Raw genomic sequence first — 20882 nt, 5'->3', positions numbered from 1 at the left:
AATTACATAACAGGAAACCAGTCCACCAAAATTGGACTGTCTGGAGGATAAAAAGGAAATTACATATAAAACCACATCCATGCCATGCTTAGCACATACATACATCCAATGCATGTGCTTTTTAGATCTCATAACCATGGTCCTCATTACTTCTATGATGCTAAAAAAATTAATATTCTAATATTTTATGTGAAAAATAACAAAAACACATAAAATCATCATTATCATGACAAACCAAGTCATAATGATCATGTGCATCCAATGCACCCAACATATAACCATTACCATGACAATTTATGTCATAATGATTATGTGCATCACATGACCATTACCATGACACCAATGTCACAATGATCATATGCATCACATAGCCATTACAATGACAATTTATGCCACAATGGTTATATCACATGCCCCCACAATATAATCACATACATGCTTAAAATAAAATTAATAAACCATAAAATTATGATAAACCATTATGCCTATTGGGGAAGGTAGGTGAAGGAATGAATCTCTCCACCCATCTTCTCCAAAGGATCTCCCTTCAATAAGCAAACCAGAATTTTTAATCAAAAAATTTTTTTTTTTTTTTTGAAAAACTGCTACTTAAAGTAACCAAAGGAAAAAGCATAAAGAAGGGAAGATCACAAGGGCACACAAAGCGGCATCGCACGCGGCTGGCTGCCAGACCGTGCACACGGCAGGCAGCCATGGTGCGCGACAAAGGGGAAGGGGGGGTAGGCCGTGGCAAGCAAGAGGGGGGTTGGGGTGCATGTGGCGGGTGGGGCGCCTGCAGGGCAGCAAGCCCGCAACCCCTCCTTCCCATGCATCTCAATCCCCAAATTTTTTTTTTTTTTGATAATAAAAACTGAATAAAAATTTTTAGAGCATCACATGCATGATGGAGAAAAGAAGACAACCCCATCGATAACGAGGCTCTGATGCCACTGATAGCATCCAAAGTGCGATCCATGCGAAAGTTAATACAAGATCAAGATATCGATGGGAGAAGTCATTCAATAATAGAACAATGCAGGGATCGATTATTACCTAAGCCTCACAGATGCAAGACCTCCAATCGATGATAGCCCTTTCACGATCGTTCCATGCACCACGGTAGCTTTACGATCCCCACACGGTCAAGCTATGTCCTCCACACTTCCAAGAGCACAAAAGCTTGGACTATCTCTAAGATCAAACACTAAGAGAAGGGGAAAGGAGAGAATGGTTTTTGCAGGGAGAGGGAGAGCTCCACGATTTGGGTGCCTTGTGCATTCCTTGTGTGTGATTTTACAATCTCATATTAAATATGAATTGCACCTCACACAATCCTAATTTGGTAGCTCATATAGGCAAGGCATATTGAGTTTCCTATTGGGACTCAATTGCTGGCCCATCTAATCTTTTCCCACAAGGAAAGATATACATTGCTAGGGGAATCAAATATTGGGTTGAATATCCAATATTCACCCAATAAGTTTCCTTTTCTAACACCATTCAAATTTTCTTACTTGAGAACACAACGAAGAAAATTGCTAAAAGTTAAGGAAGAAACAGGAACATATAATACAAAAAGAATAGTCAAGTTGTCAAGGTCTATAAACGAATCCTCCCCCACCCCCCCCCCACCAAAAAAAAAAGTCTCAATGTTCACCTCTAATGCCAATCAATCAGACTCGCTAAAAGCCTTCCAAGGGCTGACCAAATCCAATAGGGATAAGCCAATTGCCAAGAAAAACATTAGCATGAACTGAATACCATTCTCTAAAACTCTGTCCCCTACTTCAATAACTCCTAACATACCATAGCACCAATAGGTTTCAAAATTTAGGCAATTACACTACAGAATATGTAATTATCATGCCAGTATAATCCAACATCTTCTCTGACATCATCTTTTGTCTGTTTAAGGATCCTATTTTTCCTTTCCTCCCAAAAGGTCCACATACTAACCAACATTGCATTTCTCCAAAGCAGTTTCCCATTTACCTAAGGGTATCACATGCCAAGCCCACAGAAATGTGTTAGGATCAACAGGGACATCCCCAGAAACTCCAAAGGTGAAGAAAATAAGACTCCAAAAATCTCCAGATATGAGCAACTATATCATCTACTATATAATAAAAGAGGACTACAATTAGTTTGTTTTGTACTTTTGTTGGTACTAGGAATGTAGGATAAATATAAGGGACCTAAGAGGTAAATACTCGAATAGAATAAATTTCATTGGGGATTCACTTATTAGATTTCATAGGACAAGAGTTACCTTCAACCAATGCTTATGGTTGTAGACAAGGTTTATAGTTTTTAAGGATGACATGGTTACTATGTGGAAAAAAAAAGAACAGAATATGTTTATCTTAGGGCACTGATCCAAAGCTAAACAAAGTGCCATTGGACGAAAGGAAAGAAATGACAGCATTCTAGAGAATAGAGATACCAGTTGACTAGGTACTTCTGAGAACAACAACATGAAAACAGAGAAGCAAAAAAAAAAAAAAAAAAAAGGAAATAGAAAAGAGAAGAATGAAGAGCCAAGGAGAGAGACCAGCATGTTGACATAGATCCATACCTGTGACCTGATCGACAAAGCCCTAAACCCAAAAATTTCTGCTCCAAAAAACCCTGCAATCCAAAAATAGAAAACCTTAAAAAACAAAAACCCTAAATCGTAGAGAGGAGAGAGACCAGGTAACGAGAGAGATAGAGGGACAGAGAAGAAGCCATACCTTGTTCAACGATTTGTAGGTTTCGAAGGAGCGACGGCGGCTGAAGGATCGAGTGTTTTTCTCAAAAATCTCTTCTCACGATTTCGAATTAGGGCAGCCCTAAAATCCAAAAATTGAAATCTTGAAGAAAACCGTACCATCTTAATGTAGAGAGAGGGAGAGAGATCAGATAGAGAGGGAGATAGAGAGACAGAGAAGACGCCATACCATCTTCAACGATTTGCAGGTCTTCTTCGTCGGACAAGTGTTCTTCGCGTTTTTCGAATATGGCTGAAGGCTCGAGTGTTCTTTGCGTTTTTCGAATTAGGGAAGCCCATATGGCTGTTCAAAGTTGGACAACACTATTTATATTTAAGCTTTGAATCATCATCCATATCTAAGTGTTGTGTTTAGTTATAAAATCAGAATTATGTAATTCTGGCAATCCAATGGAATTAGGCAACCAAACAGTTTAATTTTTTTAGAATTGCGATCCAATAGAATTGCGTTCTGTTGATTTACGCAACCAAACTCAACCTTAAGTCATTCAGGAGGGTGCGCCAAGGTGATCCTTTATCGCCTGCTCTATTTATTTTAGCGGAGGAAGTCCTTAGCAGGGGGGTTAAAGACTCTGTTTGTTGAAGGCAGAGTTGCCTACTACCAGGTTCCCAGAGGGTGCTCATGTATTTCTCATAGTTTGTTTGCAGATGATACTAGTATTTTCACGAAAGGGCTGAAAAACTCATTAAAACCAATTTTGGGATTCATTAGTAGATATGAGTTCTCTGGTCAACTTGTTAATCGTCAAAAAAGTTGCTATGTCATGAGTGAAAAGACTCTTGAGGCTAGGGTGGTGTTGGTGGTTAATATTACAGGTTTTGTAAGGAAAGCCCTGCCGATTACATATTTAGGGGCGCCGCTTTACACTGGTAGACTCAAGATCAGCTTTTTCAATGATTTGTTGGCAAAAATCAGAAATAAGGTGGCGGGTTGGAAAGGGAAGCTCCTCTCTTTGGGAGGTAGACTTGTGCTGCTGAAACATGTGTTGCCAATCCATGTTTTATCCACGTTGGATTTTCCCAAATCGGTCATGTTGAAGTTCTATAGTATATGTGCTGATTTCTTGTGGGGATATTCAGAAAGGGACATGCATCATCATTGGGTGCGATGGCAAAAGATTTGTAGGCCGCTGGAGGAAGAGGGCCTTGGAATCAGGCTTGTTGAGGCGGTCGGCCTCTCTTTGAGGTTGAAGGGCTTGTGGCGCATCATATCTGAAAATTGTCTTTGGTCCTCTTTTTTTAGAGCCAAATTCCTAAAGAATGAACACATTGTGTTGGCAGGTAAAAGGTCTATTGGGTCAAAATCGTGGAGAAGGGCCTTACACCTCAAGGATTTTGTACTGGACAGATGTAGGTGGTTGATTGGCTTTGGTGATATTAATTTTTGGTTGGACAACTGAACTGGGAGGGGCCTTCTTATTGACTATGTTGATGGTGCTCTACAAGTGGACCTCTCCATTTGGGTTAGGGAAGTTCTTAGCACTGAAGGTGAATGGGACTAGGCGGTGGTTGATCAGATTGACTCCCCCGAGGTGCATGAAATCATTAATCAATGTAACTTTTTCCTCTCAAATAAATTGGATAGACTGGTTTGGACCCTGACCAGTGATGGCCTTTTCTCGTCAAAGTCGGCATGAGAGGAGAGTGCCATATTCGCATTGGATTTGGAATCAATCTTTACCGCCCAAGGTGGCTTTCTTCTCGTGGCAGTTGCTTAATGGGAAGATCCTGGCTGAAGATTCTCTCATGGCCATTGGTATTCCCTTAGCCTCTAAATGTGTGTTGCAGGTCCCCAAGCTGTGATTCGGCTATCCATTGTTTGATTTCTGGTGGAACAGCGGCTAAGGTATAGGTTTTTTCTCTGGTTTATTTGATGTGGAATTAATTCCAACATATGTAGCTAGGAGCAGAATTTTATTCTGGCATAGCCATGCTGCGAACAAGGGGCTGTGTCAATATATTGTTTGATTAATCCCTTCGATCATTATTTGGGAGCTTTGGCGGGAAAGGAATAATAGACGCCATGGGGAGGGCTGCCGTACGACTGCCACCATAATTGATAAGGTGAAAAAATGGGCCAGAGAAATTCTCTACTTGGTTAAGTGCAAAAAACCGCCCTCCCAGAGCGAGCAACTTATTCTCTCCTGTTTTGGCTTGGTTCACCTTGCTATTAAACTCAACCCCCCCTTGGCAATTTATTGGTGCCCACCTTTTAACTCTGTCAAGCTTAATGTGGATGGTGCTTGCAATGGAAATCTTGGTTTGAGAGGGGGTGGCGGTATCATTAGGTCTGGTAATGGTAATGTCTTGGCCGCTTCTTCAAATTTTTATGGTGAGTGCACTAATGAGGTGGCAAAATTAAGTGCGATGGTGGATGGGCTGAGATTTGTGTGCAGTAGTAGGACTGGTGAATTTTCACATAAATTCAGACTCTTCGACTACTGTCAAAATTCATCAACCGTAAATCGTGCACCATTTGGTCGTGTTGGTATTGGTTTCAAGAGGTGCTTCAGCTCTGTGATTCGATGCGGCCGCACATCTCTTTCTCCTTTCAAGAAAGTACCAGGGGGACGGATTGGCTTGCTAATTATGCCTGCATCTCTTCTTCAGACTCGGTGTTTTGGGCTAGAGAGGATCTTCTAGTGGTGCTACACCGTATTGTCCGGGAAGACCTTTCAAGGCTTCCGGTTATTAGACATTAGGTGCCCTCCCCCCTGGATTCGGTCTTATTGTTTGGGTGGGATTTTCTTTTTGTTTTTTAGTGAGGATCTTTCCCGATGGGGTTGGGGTAAGGCGGGTATGTGCCCCCCTTGTATTATCTATTTTTCCACTGATCATTAATAAAGTTTGGGGCTGCCCCTGTCCCACATAATATTCAAGTTTAAAAAAAAAACAAAAAAAAAAAAAATAGGTCCATGAAGTGTGGTCCCCATGAACCCCTGGTGGTCCCTTTCGCGGGCCTTTGTGTTGGCCCCTATTGTGGCTCTGGGCCCTTGAACTTGCACCAAAAAAAATAAAAAGATTTCTAATTCTGCCTTGGGTGTGAAGCCTTCTGATATTTTCATGATATTCTTGATCGCAGTAGGTTGACTGCTGTTGCACAGTTCTATTTATCAATTCTTAGCTCCACTAGACCCCCTCTGTGCTAAAAAAAAATTCCATCACTTGGAAATATACGATATTCAATCTGTAAATATACATATCTTTATATACAGCCACAGTACAAAAGAAATCATCTCTACTAGGTTTGCCTGTAGAAAGAAGAATCAGCCCAAGTTTATCAGCACCCAACCCAATCATGGGCAGGTCATGGATTAACGGTGGACTTTTTCTACCTTCGATAACATATAGGTGGTCGTTTCACTGTAGTCACGACACAGAAAATTGCACTAGAATGACAATATGATGGTCAAGCTGCAAGGGAATCTGCAAAATAAATAGGTTACCTCGACATTGACCAGGAAGAGGACATAGAATCTACTACTGACACCTAGAACTGATGAGCCACCCTATCTGGTCCCAATCCACAGAATAGGACAGTACACAGACCGACTACACCAGCAACCTCCAAAATTACAGGCACAATTTGCTTTAAGACCCAAAACGGATCACAATGCATGATATATCATCTTTACTCTTCCTAGCCAATGCCTCCATGGTCAAACGTTTAGCTGCCGCTTGAGGATCTTTAACAGATTTTACCAAATCAACAGCCTCTTGGTTCTTCATGACCTGGAACAAGAGCCAAAGTTTAGCTAATTTCATCTTTCACATGCATTGCATTTTTAAGGATCCTCCAGAAATGATACTCAAATTATCTAAGTATCAGCAAGAAAACACAAAAAATGAAGCACAAAAAGTATGAACTGGGAACTATGGCTATGTTTTGAAAGCCAAAAAATGAAAAAATTTGAAAGTTTTTGAAAAAAGTGAGATATAGATACATAAGCTCATCATTGTAGTCATCATGATTTTAGTCCTATTATGCTTTACTTTTCCTTTCTTGGCTACCAAACATACCCTATGAGAAGAATCTGACAGGGAGGATGAATAAAGGATCAAAACAAGACTAGCACCAAGCAATGATTTTAGAACCATTCAGGATGCCAGATTATTCATGACTGTTGCTTGACGATCCACCTGTCTGGTTGGTTTTACAGTGAGAAGGTAATGTAAGATAAAATATTTAATACGTTAGCAGGACACCGGTAAGGAGGCTGCAGTCCGCACAACTTGGTTTGGGTACAGGGATCGGGTATGGGTATGTGTCAAGGAGTTGGATCCACTTACCCCTTAAACTTATGAAATGGGGATGTGTCCAGAAATCGGTATGGTTACAGTGACTGCTAAAATGTATCAAAAAGGAGCATATGAATGTGTCAAAGAAGGAAGGTAGTGTCAAGAAAGAATAGAGTTAATCTTGTTCTTCACAGCCATATCCAAGTTTCAACTGTTGGATGCATCTGGACACATCCCCACACCCATACACATTAATGTTGACATGGGTACTCCAGGTTAAAGGTGACAGAGGTTATAGTTCATCGTTCATGGTCCTAGGTCTGCGTCTCCCCAAATTTGCAATTCTTCTCAAGTTTTGAAATATATATATATATATACATATATATATATATATAAAATACTCATGGCACGTACAGTCTAACCATCTGATTCAAATAATTCAACCAATTGAGATGGTCCATTAACCAGTCAATAGATTTTGACTGATGAAAGATCCTAAAGTTAGGAATCACTGTTGCAACCTAATAGTTAGTTGTTCAACTGGTTTCACTTTGGTCTGGCACTGACGGCTCAGTGTGGGTTGTAATAAAACCATCAAGGATATGCACCTGGAAAGAAACATAACATCCTCAATCCCCCCCCCCTATAATAGTGTACTCGAATCCAATCACAATGTGTTGCTACCTGCTAGAAATGCAATTGGCAGTCTTAAACTAGTAGTAAATGTCAGGTCAGGAATTAGGAAGGAATAAAACAACACACAACTATGGCTGGATGAAAACATACACCTATGTGTCTCTTCCCTGGCCATGGTATGGTCAGAAAACACTTGACTCCTATTAATTACCAACCAGTAACAGCAACGGAGACAAGTGCTGAAGAAACATTCGGAGCTACCAAATAAGAGATAAAACATCCAATGGGTAAAAAAGAATAATACCAACATCAATTGGCACCAAAGAGAGCACCATATTCCTGGCGTGCTGCAAAATTTCAGGTATATTTCCATATTGATAGTATGTTGACTTCATCTTTTCTGGGTCTAGGTGATGCAATCTGTGGTTCGAGAACCTCATTTGGGATCGCTATGGGCTCACCCAAAGAAATATAGCCAATTACAAGGAGGTAATGGCAATCTGGTAATTAACCAGAAATTTCAAGGGCCACTTTGTAAAATAAAAGAACAGGATTTGCAATTATTTAAGAGGGACAAACTTGGAAGGGATGATAAAACCAAGGGTTATGATGTTTAAAATAACATCTATGGGGAACCTTGCGAATGTGATCTCTCCCATTTAGTCATGGATAGACTCAAAACTTTTTTTTTTTTGGGGGGGGGGGGGGGCGGTGGGGGAGAAGGTTGCTGACACTATAGCCTATTGATTCCAACTAAGAGCACTCTATCATCAAAAAACAAAAAACTAAGAGCACTCCAAAACAGAGGTCAAAACATGAAATATAAATTCTGCAACTCAGGTCCGGTGATACTAAGAGTAGTAGTAGATTTGTTTGGTTCTCATGATTGTAAAGAAGTTAGGACTTAAGATTCCAAGGGTTAAGTCGACTAGAGGAAGTCCTTCGACCCAAAAACCAGGCTGAAAGGAAGAGGGAAGAGCGAGATTGAAGACCAGTTGTGACTGGTCGTAGGTGTAATAGGATGGGGCATGGTAACAGAAAAGATAAAAGGAATAAAGAAGGAAGAAAGGAGAACAGAACAGAAGAGGGGAAGGAAAGAAGAAGGTTTACCTTAGATGGAGAAAGAAGGAATCAATGGGAGAAAAAGAAGAAGCATACAGCCAACCAGCTGCTCAGCCATGCATGCAATACTAAAACTCCGTATTTTCATTCTCTAATCTCCATTGTATTACAAGCATATTCTAAAGAAAATAAATTACATCCAATAAGAAAACTAAAATCCCCATGTAGCTAACTATCTACAACTCCCACTCCCATATAAAACCAAGTAATTAGATGTTACAAAATAACCCCAATTACATGGCCTGGTTTGGGTCAAAATTTGGCTCAATGATGAACCGGACCATTTCCTTCGTCTACGATCTGAATCACTAGGTGCCTTGATACACAAGGCAACTGGTCACCTTGGACATCATGGCCTGCCTTAACATCTAGGTGAGACCTTGACAACTGTGATATGCATCTTTGTGTTATAGGTGGCCAACACTGAAGCACTTGAGATACAGTTCAAGATGAGCTAACTCATGGATGATTGTTGAATCTTTTCTCAATAAAGGTTAAGTGGAAACCAAATATCTTGAAACACTGAATTTGTAATAGATCACTGACTCTTTTGTTAGAAATAAGTAGTACCTTCAATAGCTTCAGCTTTGGCCCCAAAATCCTGAGCCTGCCCAAAGCTCACCCGGAACTAGGGTTAAGTGGAAACTGGAAACTGGAAACCAAATATCCTGAAACACTGAACTCATAATAAATCACCAACTCTTTTGTCGTAAATAAGTACGTTCAATAGCTTCAGCCATGGTTCATGTAGCCTTTCAATGAGGTGCTCATCGATAGGGGGTGCAACTTTGGCCCCAAAATCCTGAGCCCGCCCAATGCTCATCCAATTTTTTTTTCCATGCTTGGTCTGGGATTTCCAAACCATGGTCGGTGCGAGGGCTGAGAAATCTTAGCTCATGTTGAGCAAGGCTGGGTTAGGCTTGAAGAATCAAGCTCGGCCTGGCCATGCAATTCTAGCTAGCTAGTGTACGTGCGTACGTGTGCAAGTGTGTGTGTGTGTGTGTGTATTAGTACAGATGTGTCTGAAGAGACATCCATAGTACTCCCAAGATCAACGTTTGAATCTTCTCCTCACCCTCATTTTAGATTCCAAGAGCAAGAGCCGAATTTTTTTGCCAACTTTCTTTGTGTCAACTAGTTTGTAAGGGCGTAAGGCTACCCAAGACCATGGTTTCTATAGGATTTCTTTCCTTGTTTATATAATCTAATAAAATTCTTTCCCCCTCTATGTTTAGGCTAGCATTGAGCAAGAACAGTTGGATGAGCCCGGACTGGCTGGGGTTAAAGTCCCAGCCCTTGTGCTGGTTCAAAATCTGACAACCAGCCCGAGTTGCACCCCTCGTAACATTGGCCAATGCCACAGACAACCAAGGCTGCAATCTTTGCTAGCTACGGATTGAGGACATTATCAATGGCTATCAACTTCCTATTCTACTTAGAATTCTTGGTTGCTTTAATGAATTGACTATGAATACTTCTACTGAGAACATTAAATCAGTTTTCCGTTTCTTTTCTTTTTGGAAATATTCCCTTTACACGATCCAGCATAGAGAGTCTTCTCTCCACAGGACCCCTAGTTTTGCGACATGGCCGGATGATGTGGCAATAGGGGACTGTATGGATAAGCCACCTGTCAAATTTCAGACTCTAATTCAACCATGTAAACCCTGTGTATTTGCATGCATTCACATGCATGTCCATGCACACTAATGGTAGTTCAACCACTGCTGTTACTCTCTCCTAGTCCTGGATTTTCAAAGCTCTATTTTGCCAATTGGTAAACTCTGTCTGGACTAAAACTTGATATGTAAGCAGGGGACCAAGGATCTACCAGTGGTGGAGATGGTGGTAGTAGTGGCAATGGCAGCAGTGGTGGTTGTGGCAGTGGCGTTTGTGGTGGGGAGGTGATGTCGGGGTACTGGTTGTATCTATTTTATTTACTTTCTATTTCCATGTAATAGCTTTGGACCTTATTCTACAAGATCCTAAATAGATTGGCAGCCAAGTAACCTGTGCCCACGATAAGGGATTACCATTCTTGTAAAAGGTCAAATGCTATCATAAAATAAAAGAGGGGCTTGCTGCCCAAGATTTTGATGAACAATAATATGCCCTCTCTTGAGTTTTTGCTGCTGTGATGATTCAGTTGCAGATCTTAGGTGGTGATTCCTATGGTTGGTTGGTGGTGAAGCTGACCTAGGCTTGGTGGTTATACCAAGTCATAAACTCTCTACCCTTCTTCTATCTTTTCTCTTTCTTACTTCTTACCGTTCTATCGATTTTCCAGCAATCTTTCTCTCACCTACCATGGCCATCAATAGGTAAATTCCATCCTATCTTTTGGCCCAAGTACAAAGCAGGAGAGATGTATTTGATGGCTGAAACTACAGCTGGCGGAGGAGGGTAAGTCTGATCTGAAATTAGTTCCGCAAGTCACTGTTACAGCAAGGTTTGGGGATGGGAATCCACAGGCGATGACGCATAGGGAAAGTATTCAATCCCCAAAGTTTGAGACTAATAGCAGCAGATCTAGGAGAGATCGATGTCTCTCTTACTACACCCAGAACTTGCACCAGAACAGGGGAGGTTTCAGGGTATGCGACAGGATAAGAAGAAGCAAGGGAAGTGTTGGAGAAAAGAGAAACGAAGAGTGTACCTGAGATGGAAGAATAATGGAGAAAATAGATAAGGAGATGAAACCAGTGACCACAGTCACGCCACAGTACGATCACCACCAATGTCCCAAAACTTCACTCAATATTTCATTCCATTCTCAATCCACCTCTTCCATCATATTACATGCCAATAAATAAGTAAAAAATCAACAAGTAATAGAAACCACTCTAAAATAATGAAATTAAATTATGGAAACTATCCCTAGGTAATCTTACCCAACCTCCTAAATAAAGAGAATAAAATAAACTAAATATTGCATCCTATGTAGTCTACCAGCCCTTGCCAGACCAGAAAATTGGTTTAGCACCAGTTCTTGGTTTGGGCCTCCAAAGTGGTTCATGTTTGTCCAGCCAGGCAAGGGCTACTGCATCAAAAACACGGGATGCTAGGATTGTCGCAGGTCACTTATATTGACAAGGTTCTGGAAAGGTTTAGAATGCAAGATTCTAAGAAAGGAAATGTTCCTTTCAGACATGACATTACACACTTTCTAAGTTACAGTGTCCTCAAACTCCAGAGGACATAGAGACTATGGTTCCATATGCTTCGACAATTGGAAGCCTAATGTATGCAATGCTATGTACTAGATTAGACATATGTCATACAGTTGGTATGGTCAATAGATACCAATCAAGACGATAGGAAGTCCACCTCTGGGATGTTGTTCATATTAGGTGGACAGGCAGTCATATGGAGAAGTGCCAAGTAAAAGTCAGCTGCAGATTCCACTACTGAGGTTGAGTATTTGGCAGCTTGTGAAATAGCCAAAGAGGGGGTGTGGTTGAGAAAGTTCCTGACTGACCTTGAGGTTGTTCTTGACCTCGTTAAACACCCTATCCCTATTATGAGATAAAAGAATAGTCATAGCTCAAGCTAAGGAACTAAGAGCTATTTAGAGGAACAAGCACGTGGAGTGTAAATATAGATGACATTTGTCTGGTGATACTATTGCCAAAGTTGATTTTGCAGATAATTTGTCTGACCCTTTGACGAAGGGAGTCACTTGTATTTAATAAATGTTGAAAGCATAGATGTTAGAGTAGTTACACATTGGTTTTGATGTACAAGTGGGATTTTGTTGGATATTTTGACATTTGATGTGTGTCCATCAAACACAATTTAATTTGATTAAATTAATTACTTACATTTTTATTAGGTGCTAGTTATAATTGTTATATTTTGTGCAACAGCCCAATAGTACCGTTACTTGTTCTCAACTATGGACAGACTTGGCACTCTGTTCTAGGGTTACTGTATTGTATATTTTCCCCAATGGCAATTAGATGGAAATATCAATACGGGAACTTTATTATATTGAACATTGATTGATCCATTTAAAGTTCCTGATGGTTCATCGCCAATTGTGTTTGGCAATAAAAATTTCTAGTAGTCTCTTTTTCCCGTACTTGAGAGGCACTTAATGTTTCATTTATATTGTGCACTTGTGGTGAGCCAATGGTTGATGTCTATCGACAGGTATGACTATACACCAGCCGATCAGCGTACACAGAATGGATGGTACTGGGGGTGACACTCAATAAGGTTTCCACGGCCTATTTAGGAAGAACATCCAAGTTAGAGTCATCATACTGTAACTGGTCAAAGTCCTAGCCGAGTGTTTGTTTTGTAAAGAGTTTGCAAAAAGTTTTTTATATTATCAAATTATATTACATTTAAAAAGCGTTTTAAAATGTTTTGGCTCCACTCACTGGTCAAGACGCTCTTATTATTTACTAAAATGGACTTAATTACGTGGCGATGATTTTATTCCATGGTTCCTAGGTCCATTGTGGATGTTGATGTTGTGGGGGAGAAAATGTAATGAAAATATCTACCACTGAGGCTTTTCAGGTTGTCTTTTGTAGTGTCGTTCTTTTGTGCAATAAGGGCGACTTAAAGGCTACCCTTTAAGATGACACCACTTGGGGCGAACTTGTCCGTTAGATTGTAGTTTCCCAAGTCAGCTTCATCTATTTAAGAGAAGTTTTGCTGAAACCCTAATTGCACTAAGCATAATTTGCACAATATTATTCTTTTAAAAAAAGAGAGCTTGAGAGAGAAAAAGAGTATCTTCTGGCTCTTTAAGCAAGGTTTTAGCCATTGGAGGTAGTGCAATCGACGGAGATTGTGACCTCGTGTTGCATTCCTTTGGAGGAACGTGCCACTTGTCCGTTCTGGGTAACCTACAAACTCGGTTTGGTTTTGTTATAGCATGTGTTCATCGAGATCCTTACTCCATTAATTTTTATAATGGACTTTTGTATCATTGCACTTCTACCATCGCCGACAAGTGTTGCACACCCTCATGCATTTGTGTCTATTTACTAAGCTAAATGATCCCAATTCTAACATTAATTTTCTTCACCTTACTGTTGTTTTTCACTCAAATTTCTTTTACTTTATTTCCATTAGAACAGTTCTAAAGCTTAATTTCCTGCACAAAACGGATAGCAAAGAACTCTTTCTATGTCTGACCAATCAGCCTGTCAGCAGATCTTCCTAACACATGACAAGGAGAAAATACAACATTTAAATTGGAGCATTTAACCAGGTCAATTTTGATTCATGTTTTTTTCACAAATACTTGAGACTATAAAGGGGCAAGCATTATTAACCTTTCCCTTGGCGGACCAGAATTGAATCAAACAAATTCTACATTGACAGTCTTCAGTTAAGCTTTCATTTGCATTGAAACGATAGAAAGAGAAAATAATCCAAACATTCCACCTTTTTTTAATTGTAAGAAAAATGATAAAGGAAATGTAATCCCAGAAATCAGGAAAGCCGAATAGGAGGAGAAATATAAACAATGGAGAAAAGACAAGATCAGGAAGGAAAAGAGAAAGAATGCAACAGCAATGAGAAACAACCAAAGTTGATGTTGTTATCATAAATCAGATAAGAAAAGAACTAACCTTCCATAAGCCATCACTTGCCAATATAACAAACTCTATAGTTGAATCAATATTTACATGTCTTACATCAGGCTCTGAGCTCAAATGGGCCTTAAGGCTTTGGTCCCCAAATGCCCGTGCAACTGCAAGCTGGCCATTAACCCTGGGCACATCTCCTGAAATAAATGTTGATAGATAGAACATGAATGAAGCCTATCTATAGGAGAAGCTAAAACAAACACAATGAGATTATCTATAAATGATTAGCCATCTAACAAAAATGAAGTAAGGGTACCAGGAAGAGAAGTCACAAAACCACCCTGCTTCTCAATCCTTCTCCGTTCAGTGCGTGGTTCATGATCCACAGTGAGCTGATTTGCACAGCCCCTTTCACACAAGACAGCTCTGGAGTCCCCAATGTTTGCCACCCACAAGTCTTTACCATCCATAACAATTGCAGTAACTGCTGTTGAACCACCAGGCCCCAACCGAGTTGCGTTTTCAAGAATGAATCTATCTGTGGAGCGGTAAGCATTCTTTATTGCTGTCTCGGTGTTTTTCCAAAAATTTGGCTGTATCATAGATGCGGAAAAAGCTGTAAGTAGATGTAACTTTACATAGTTGTTAAAGGAATAGAAGTGGAAAGAAAACCACAACACAAAAGGCTAAACTATGTGTAAGAGATCATTTAAGTAAATGGAAGGCATGGCAGGCTTTGGTCCATTTCCTTAAGGGGTAGCCTGCTTGGTGGCCATCCAAAAGAACACAAAAGAAGTGAAAAATAAAAATGTGACAAGCAGCTTGCAAGGAAGCAAAAACAAAGTATACATTAAGTTTTTAGTTTCTAAAACCTTGAAATAAAAATGTAATTGTCATGAAGAGGGCAGCCAATTCAAATACAGAAAACCCCAATAAGATATTTTGTACACATTTTCCTAACAAATCACACTTCTTGAATGCCATCCCAGTCCCCAGAGCAATATCTTCAATTGTGAGCATCCACAAGCTAGAAGAAATTGACATATATAACTTCACTGTGAAAGGAAAAGTCCCATGTTTGTTTCGAAAACAAATTTGTTTCTTGCTCAGATGTAATAATCATGGATGATATTACAAAGTAGAATATCTAGGAATTCCCCATCTCCTTATCATGCTATCGTTTCTAGTTTTCTTCTCCACAATTAATTAATAACATGGGAAGAAAAATTAACAAAAGGGGGGGGGGGGGGGGGGAAATTGAAGGATAGGGGTATATGTTACCTCCTCAAGTATGTTGTTGAAAAGGTTATCTTTCAGATAACTTGGCACACGATCTCCAAGGTGCCCATCGAAGATGGCAAACAATCCAAGCTCGTGATTCTTTTTGTTCCTGTACTCCGCAACATGGTAGTCCTCCATGTCATGACCTGATTTTCCTTCCACCAGGTGGAATCCATGTGAGACTCTGTTACTCGACGACTTGCTCCGCCCTTTCCCGGTGTCAGATGATGATGAATTCAGACAAGGAACACTCTTTGTGGGAATCCCACAAACAAAATGGAAACATGAAATATCATCAGGAACATCCCAATTCATATACACCCAACCTATTTCTTATTTCTTAGTTCTATCCACCAAAAACTCACAAATCACACAGACACAAAAGCTGAGGACTTTTTTTTTGGGGGGTGGGGGAGGGGGTGAATAATTTGAAGTCTATACTATATTCTTATCCTCCCAAAAGAAATAGAAAAAAAAAATTGTTTAGTAACAACAGAAGAAAAGATTCACTAAAACAGGAATCTCATAACATATACAGAAGAAAAAAATTGTAATATTCAATCGGAATCTAGAAGTCATTCGGACTTAGAAGGTTTGCTACTCAGTATAGTTAAAGTAAATCAATCATTTGCGTCTTGTATTGAATCGGATTCTAGAATCATTCTTCCAAGCATCAACAAGAATTGACTTAATAACCATTACAAAATCTAGTTTGAATTTTGTATTGAATCGTATGTTTTGGATACCAGCAATCAGATAAACCCAATAAGAAAATCAGTAAAACGCCTGTGCTTAGCAGAAATAGGGAAGTCAAAATTGAATAAAATGAACAACGACAGAGGGAAAAGGGAAACGATTTTTTTTGGGGGGGGGGGGGGGGGGGGTGTGGAGATATGGGGTTTAAACATTAGAAGGTGTAAAGAAAGTACCCTGATCATATTAAGGAAATCGTTTCTCTTCCTTGTGTTTGTGGAACTGGTAGAAACCTTCTCCATATTCCAAACATAAGCTTCCCTGTCCTTCTTCCTCTATTTCTTCTTGTTCTTCCTTTTTTATAGTCTCTCAATCAATTAAGGGAAACAGAAACACAAGAGGATTGTTTTCTTATTCAGTAGTTATTGCTATGAATTATAAAAAGAGCAAAGAAAAATGAATGAGAGAGAGAGAGAGAAAGAGAGAAAGAGAGAAAGAGAGAGAGAGAGAGAGAGAGCAGGTAAGAACGACAGGCGAGTAATGAAGAATGAAAGAAGGCAACCACTGGCTGCCCCTTTGCTTGTTAAAGCTCGAGTTCAAACCGGTCATGATCAACTTTGATTGCTGAAGCTTAGAAGGAAAAGGAAGGAAGGAAAGAAGGAAAAAAAAAAAAAAAAAAAAAAGGCAGATGACGAGAGCGGGTGTGGGGTCCACACGGAAAGTTATGGGGACCACACGGAATAGGTTGTTTCCATGAATGAGTCCATTCTCTATCCAAATTTGTTGAGATATGATTTGTATGTATGATGATTCAGCAACTTCAAACTCTCTTTCAGAGTTTCTTCATCCACTTTGATTGATCTAGTCAAAGTTGGATTTTAAAATGTGGGATCGGATACGGAATCGGACAGTGAGGTTTCCGATCTGGATTGATTGAAATCGGTTGGAGTCAACCTTCAAGAACCTGAGAATCGGTCACAGATTAAAAAACAAGGGCATTTCCAGGGTTTTGAGTCTTAATAGATCATGTCAAATAATCCAATTCGGGATCAGTCATGACTGATTCGTATGTGAATTAATGAATTCAACGATCCAATTCTCGATTTTTAAAACCATTAGTGGTTTTGAGTTGTAATAGATCGTGCCAAATCAGTCGAAATCAAGATCGTTCACGATTGATTCTGATACAAATCGATGAACTCAATGATCCGATTCTCGATTTTCAAAACCATGAGTCCAATTAAACTCGATTTTTAAAACCATGAATCCAACTAATCCCTCTCCCGTTATCCTTCCTGCCTTGAATATTCGGACATCTTTGACTTAGCTTATCCGTACAGGAAACTTCCTTATTTTATATGCATATGAATACCTCGTTCCTTTTTTCCTCGAGCCTTCAGACGCCTTTGACTTGAATTTGTATCTTCTCCTGTACAGCATGGTGTTGTAACGCATCGTGTAATAGTTACAGAGGCCATGTGCATCATATGGGGTCCATTGTGTCACATGGCCTCTGCAGTGCCGTATGATGCATTACAGCACTGTGCTGTAACAAGAGAGGATAACGATTGCTTTGACTTTCCTTGTCTGAAGTCTGAACAAAGAAATGCTTTTTATTTTTCCCATCTGAACAGGGAAATGAATATCAACGATTTTTAGGATTTGAATTGAAATGCTATACAATTTAAATATTGTTGGCAGTGGGCAGTATCCAACAAAAAAAAATAATATCCTCAAAAACATGCGATATATGTTTGAACAAAAACACACAAGAGGGGTTTAAGTTTCTCTCAAAACCCAAAGTGCAGATTCTTTGAAGGATTGCAACACTTAAATTAGCTACTCTACACAAGCAACAAAAATATCAATGTAACGGAAATGTTCTTCTCGAATTAAGATATCACAAATCCTAGCTCTCAAAACTTTATAAGAGAGAATTAGAGTCCAGAAAACTCTAAAAATTGTGAGGATAAGAATGGAGTATCTTCTCTCTCTTTCTCTTCCCTAGCTGTGTGTGTGTGTTTGTGCGTAATGCCATTTAGCAATCTCACTCGTGCTAAGTTTATCAATCACATAGGATGTTCCCATTAAGGTTGCATAAAGTGAGTCAAACTCAACTACAGTGATTAGTATTATTTACCTAGTAAATAAAATTATTTAATAACCAGTGCATCAATAATTGGAGATAATATATAAACTCCTCATGGATAGAAAAATATATTACATTTAAGTCTATCCATTTTAACATCGCATAATGGATTTTCGTGTATGAAAAATGGAATGCCCTGCATTTCCAATACTGTTAATTACATGGTTTTATTCATGTGCCGACAGGTTCATTGTGGGATTTCAGTAGAGGCTGATTCGGGAATAATGTTACCTACGGGTAAGTTTGATATGTTCTTGCTTAATTATGTTTTTAAGGTGAATTAAAATTATATTATTGTTTTATTGTGTTGTTCAGATTATTAAGTTATTATTCTTGTGTTGGGTGTATTATCTACATTATTTTAATTTGACTGAATTACTTATTTAATATTTTAGTCTAAGTTGGGCTATAATATATTTTGGGGAAAGTTTTCATACACGGTCGTGTAAACCGTGTATGTGAGAGGGTGGGAGTTTCAAGACATTAATTAATAGGTGGGGATTTATGACTTTTCCAACTCTTTATGAGAGACCCTCTCACATACACAGCTTACACAGCCGTGTATGAAAACTTTTCCCATATATTTTTATATGCTATATTTGGATCAATTAAATATTATTTGAATGATGACGGAATTATAATATTATTGTATTGTTTTTTAGATTATTTAAATATTTATTATGGTATTTTGATTCAATATCATATTTTGTTGAAGTATAACTATGTGTGTACTATAACTATATTGATTTTGGTTTTTTTGGTTCCATGGTTCAATTTAAGTAATTTTGTTCAAAGGGGGTTCATATGGTTTACATGGTTCATTGGTTCAAGAAGATTATTGGTTGCAATTAATGTAATTAGAGATGTAGGAAAAGGCAGTTTTGGGAACTGAAAAAATTAGGTAAGCTTGCATGGATCTCTATTGGTGGAAAAGCAAGGGAGTATTTTGGGGAGTTCACTATTGAGTTAGGTAGAATTAGTTAGTTAGTTTTCTAAGTTTGCAAAGTAGTTGTGTTGCTCCCAAGGGAAGAAAGAAGAGGAAACTAAGGGAGAAGAAAGATTGGATTGGAATTTGTAGTGTGTGTGGAGAAGTCTTTAAAGATCTGGGTTATACGAGGTAGAGAAAGAGGTAGGTTACTTTGTAACGATAGACCGGTTCGCGGAGGCGGTTGACCTGTTGTTGTTGGACCCATTATCGGTCGACCGGATGATCAAAAGTGAGATTTTTAGATGTTTTGATTGGAATGTTGGGATTTTTCCAAGTAAGCTTGGATTACGACCCATTTAAACCCTTATGTTTGTGGTCTATCCTTGTGTAGGGTGGACCTTGTTTGCACGATTGTATTGAAGTTTGAAAGTGCTATTTTCCCAAAAACAATAAATGTGAGTGTGACTACCATTGAAATGATGCCTTGTGTATGCTATTCAGAATTGTGGGCAATGGCGATGCACTTGTTTGTATAATATGCACTATTACAAGCTCCAAGAACTATGCATGATGAATTATTAATGAATGCCTAAATGCATTGTATTGATAATTATGAATGACTGGTTGTATGTTATGTAAATAACATGTAAATTGCTATTGAATGCAATGAACATAATATAATGCTATTGACTGAATGACTCTTAAATTATTAAACAACTATATGAGGTGGATGAAAATGGAAGCAAGAATTGAAATATACGATTATGCATTTTTCCTCAGTTAGCAGGGGGAGGAGTGAGATGTAATGTTTTCTCACTTAGCAGGTGTGGAGGGTTGAGATGTATTGTGTGTAACTCACTTAGCAGGGGATGAAGTGAGATGTAATATTTCCTCACTTAGCAGGGGGAGGAGTGAGATGTAATGTTTCCTCACTTAGCAGGTGTGGAGGGTTGAGATGTATTGTGTGTAACTCACTTAGCAGGGGATGAAGTGAGATGTAATGTTTCTTCACTTAGCAGGGGAGGAGTGAGATGTAATGTGTCTCACGTAGCAAGGGAGAAGGCGTAAGATGTAATGTTTGAAGTTTTCCTCACTTAATAAGGGGGAGGAGGAGTGACATGTGTATAATGAAGTTTTTATCATGAAAACAAAAAATCATTATAGATCACTAACCCCTCTAAACCTGAAGGCATGGTAAGAACTGGTGTTGTAGTCAGTCTCTGCTTCAACTCTCTAAAGCTCTCTTCACACTCCTCGGTCCATTCGACCGAACGTTCTTCCTTTTCAAATTCGACAAGGGTAGGGGAATACTGGAGAATTCCTCTATGAACCTCCAGTAGTATCCGGCTAACCCCAAGAAACTTTGGGTCTCTATAACACTAGTTGGTCTGCTCCAGTCAATCACAACCTCTATCTTGTTGGGATCCACTGAAATACCATTTTTGAAATCAAGTGAGCCCAAAAGTGTACCTGGTCCAACCAAAACTGGCACAGTAGAAGATGGGTGGGCTAGAT

General features: G+C 39.2%; 1 protein-coding gene across 2 annotated transcripts; it reads right to left on the bottom strand.

Annotated features, from left to right (window-relative positions):
• Positions 1–5956: 5956 nt before the first annotated feature.
• Positions 5957–16628, bottom strand: LOC122660499 (probable protein phosphatase 2C 44). Of its 2 annotated transcripts, XM_043855831.1 has the most exons (6): positions 16527–16628; positions 15598–15849; positions 14633–14909; positions 14359–14513; positions 13363–13364; positions 5957–6335 (listed from the first exon to the last, which is right to left on the bottom strand). In XM_043855831.1, the coding sequence occupies exons 1-6, from the start codon at positions 16590–16592 to the stop codon at positions 6323–6325; spliced, it is 765 nt and encodes a 254-aa protein (XP_043711766.1). In that variant the 5' UTR covers positions 16593–16628; the 3' UTR covers positions 5957–6322. The 2 variants fall into 2 exon arrangements, with proteins under 2 accessions (XP_043711766.1, XP_043711765.1); XM_043855830.1 differs by lacking the exon at positions 13363–13364 and having other exon boundaries at positions 5957–6502.
• Between the last annotated feature and the right edge of the window lie 4254 nt (positions 16629–20882).

Source organism: Telopea speciosissima, chromosome 4 (assembly GCF_018873765.1).
Source record: "Telopea speciosissima isolate NSW1024214 ecotype Mountain lineage chromosome 4, Tspe_v1, whole genome shotgun sequence".
Taxonomy (NCBI): domain Eukaryota; kingdom Viridiplantae; phylum Streptophyta; class Magnoliopsida; order Proteales; family Proteaceae; genus Telopea; species Telopea speciosissima.
The sequence above is the reverse complement of the archived record's forward strand: the minus strand, read 5'-3'. Positions and strand labels throughout refer to the sequence as shown.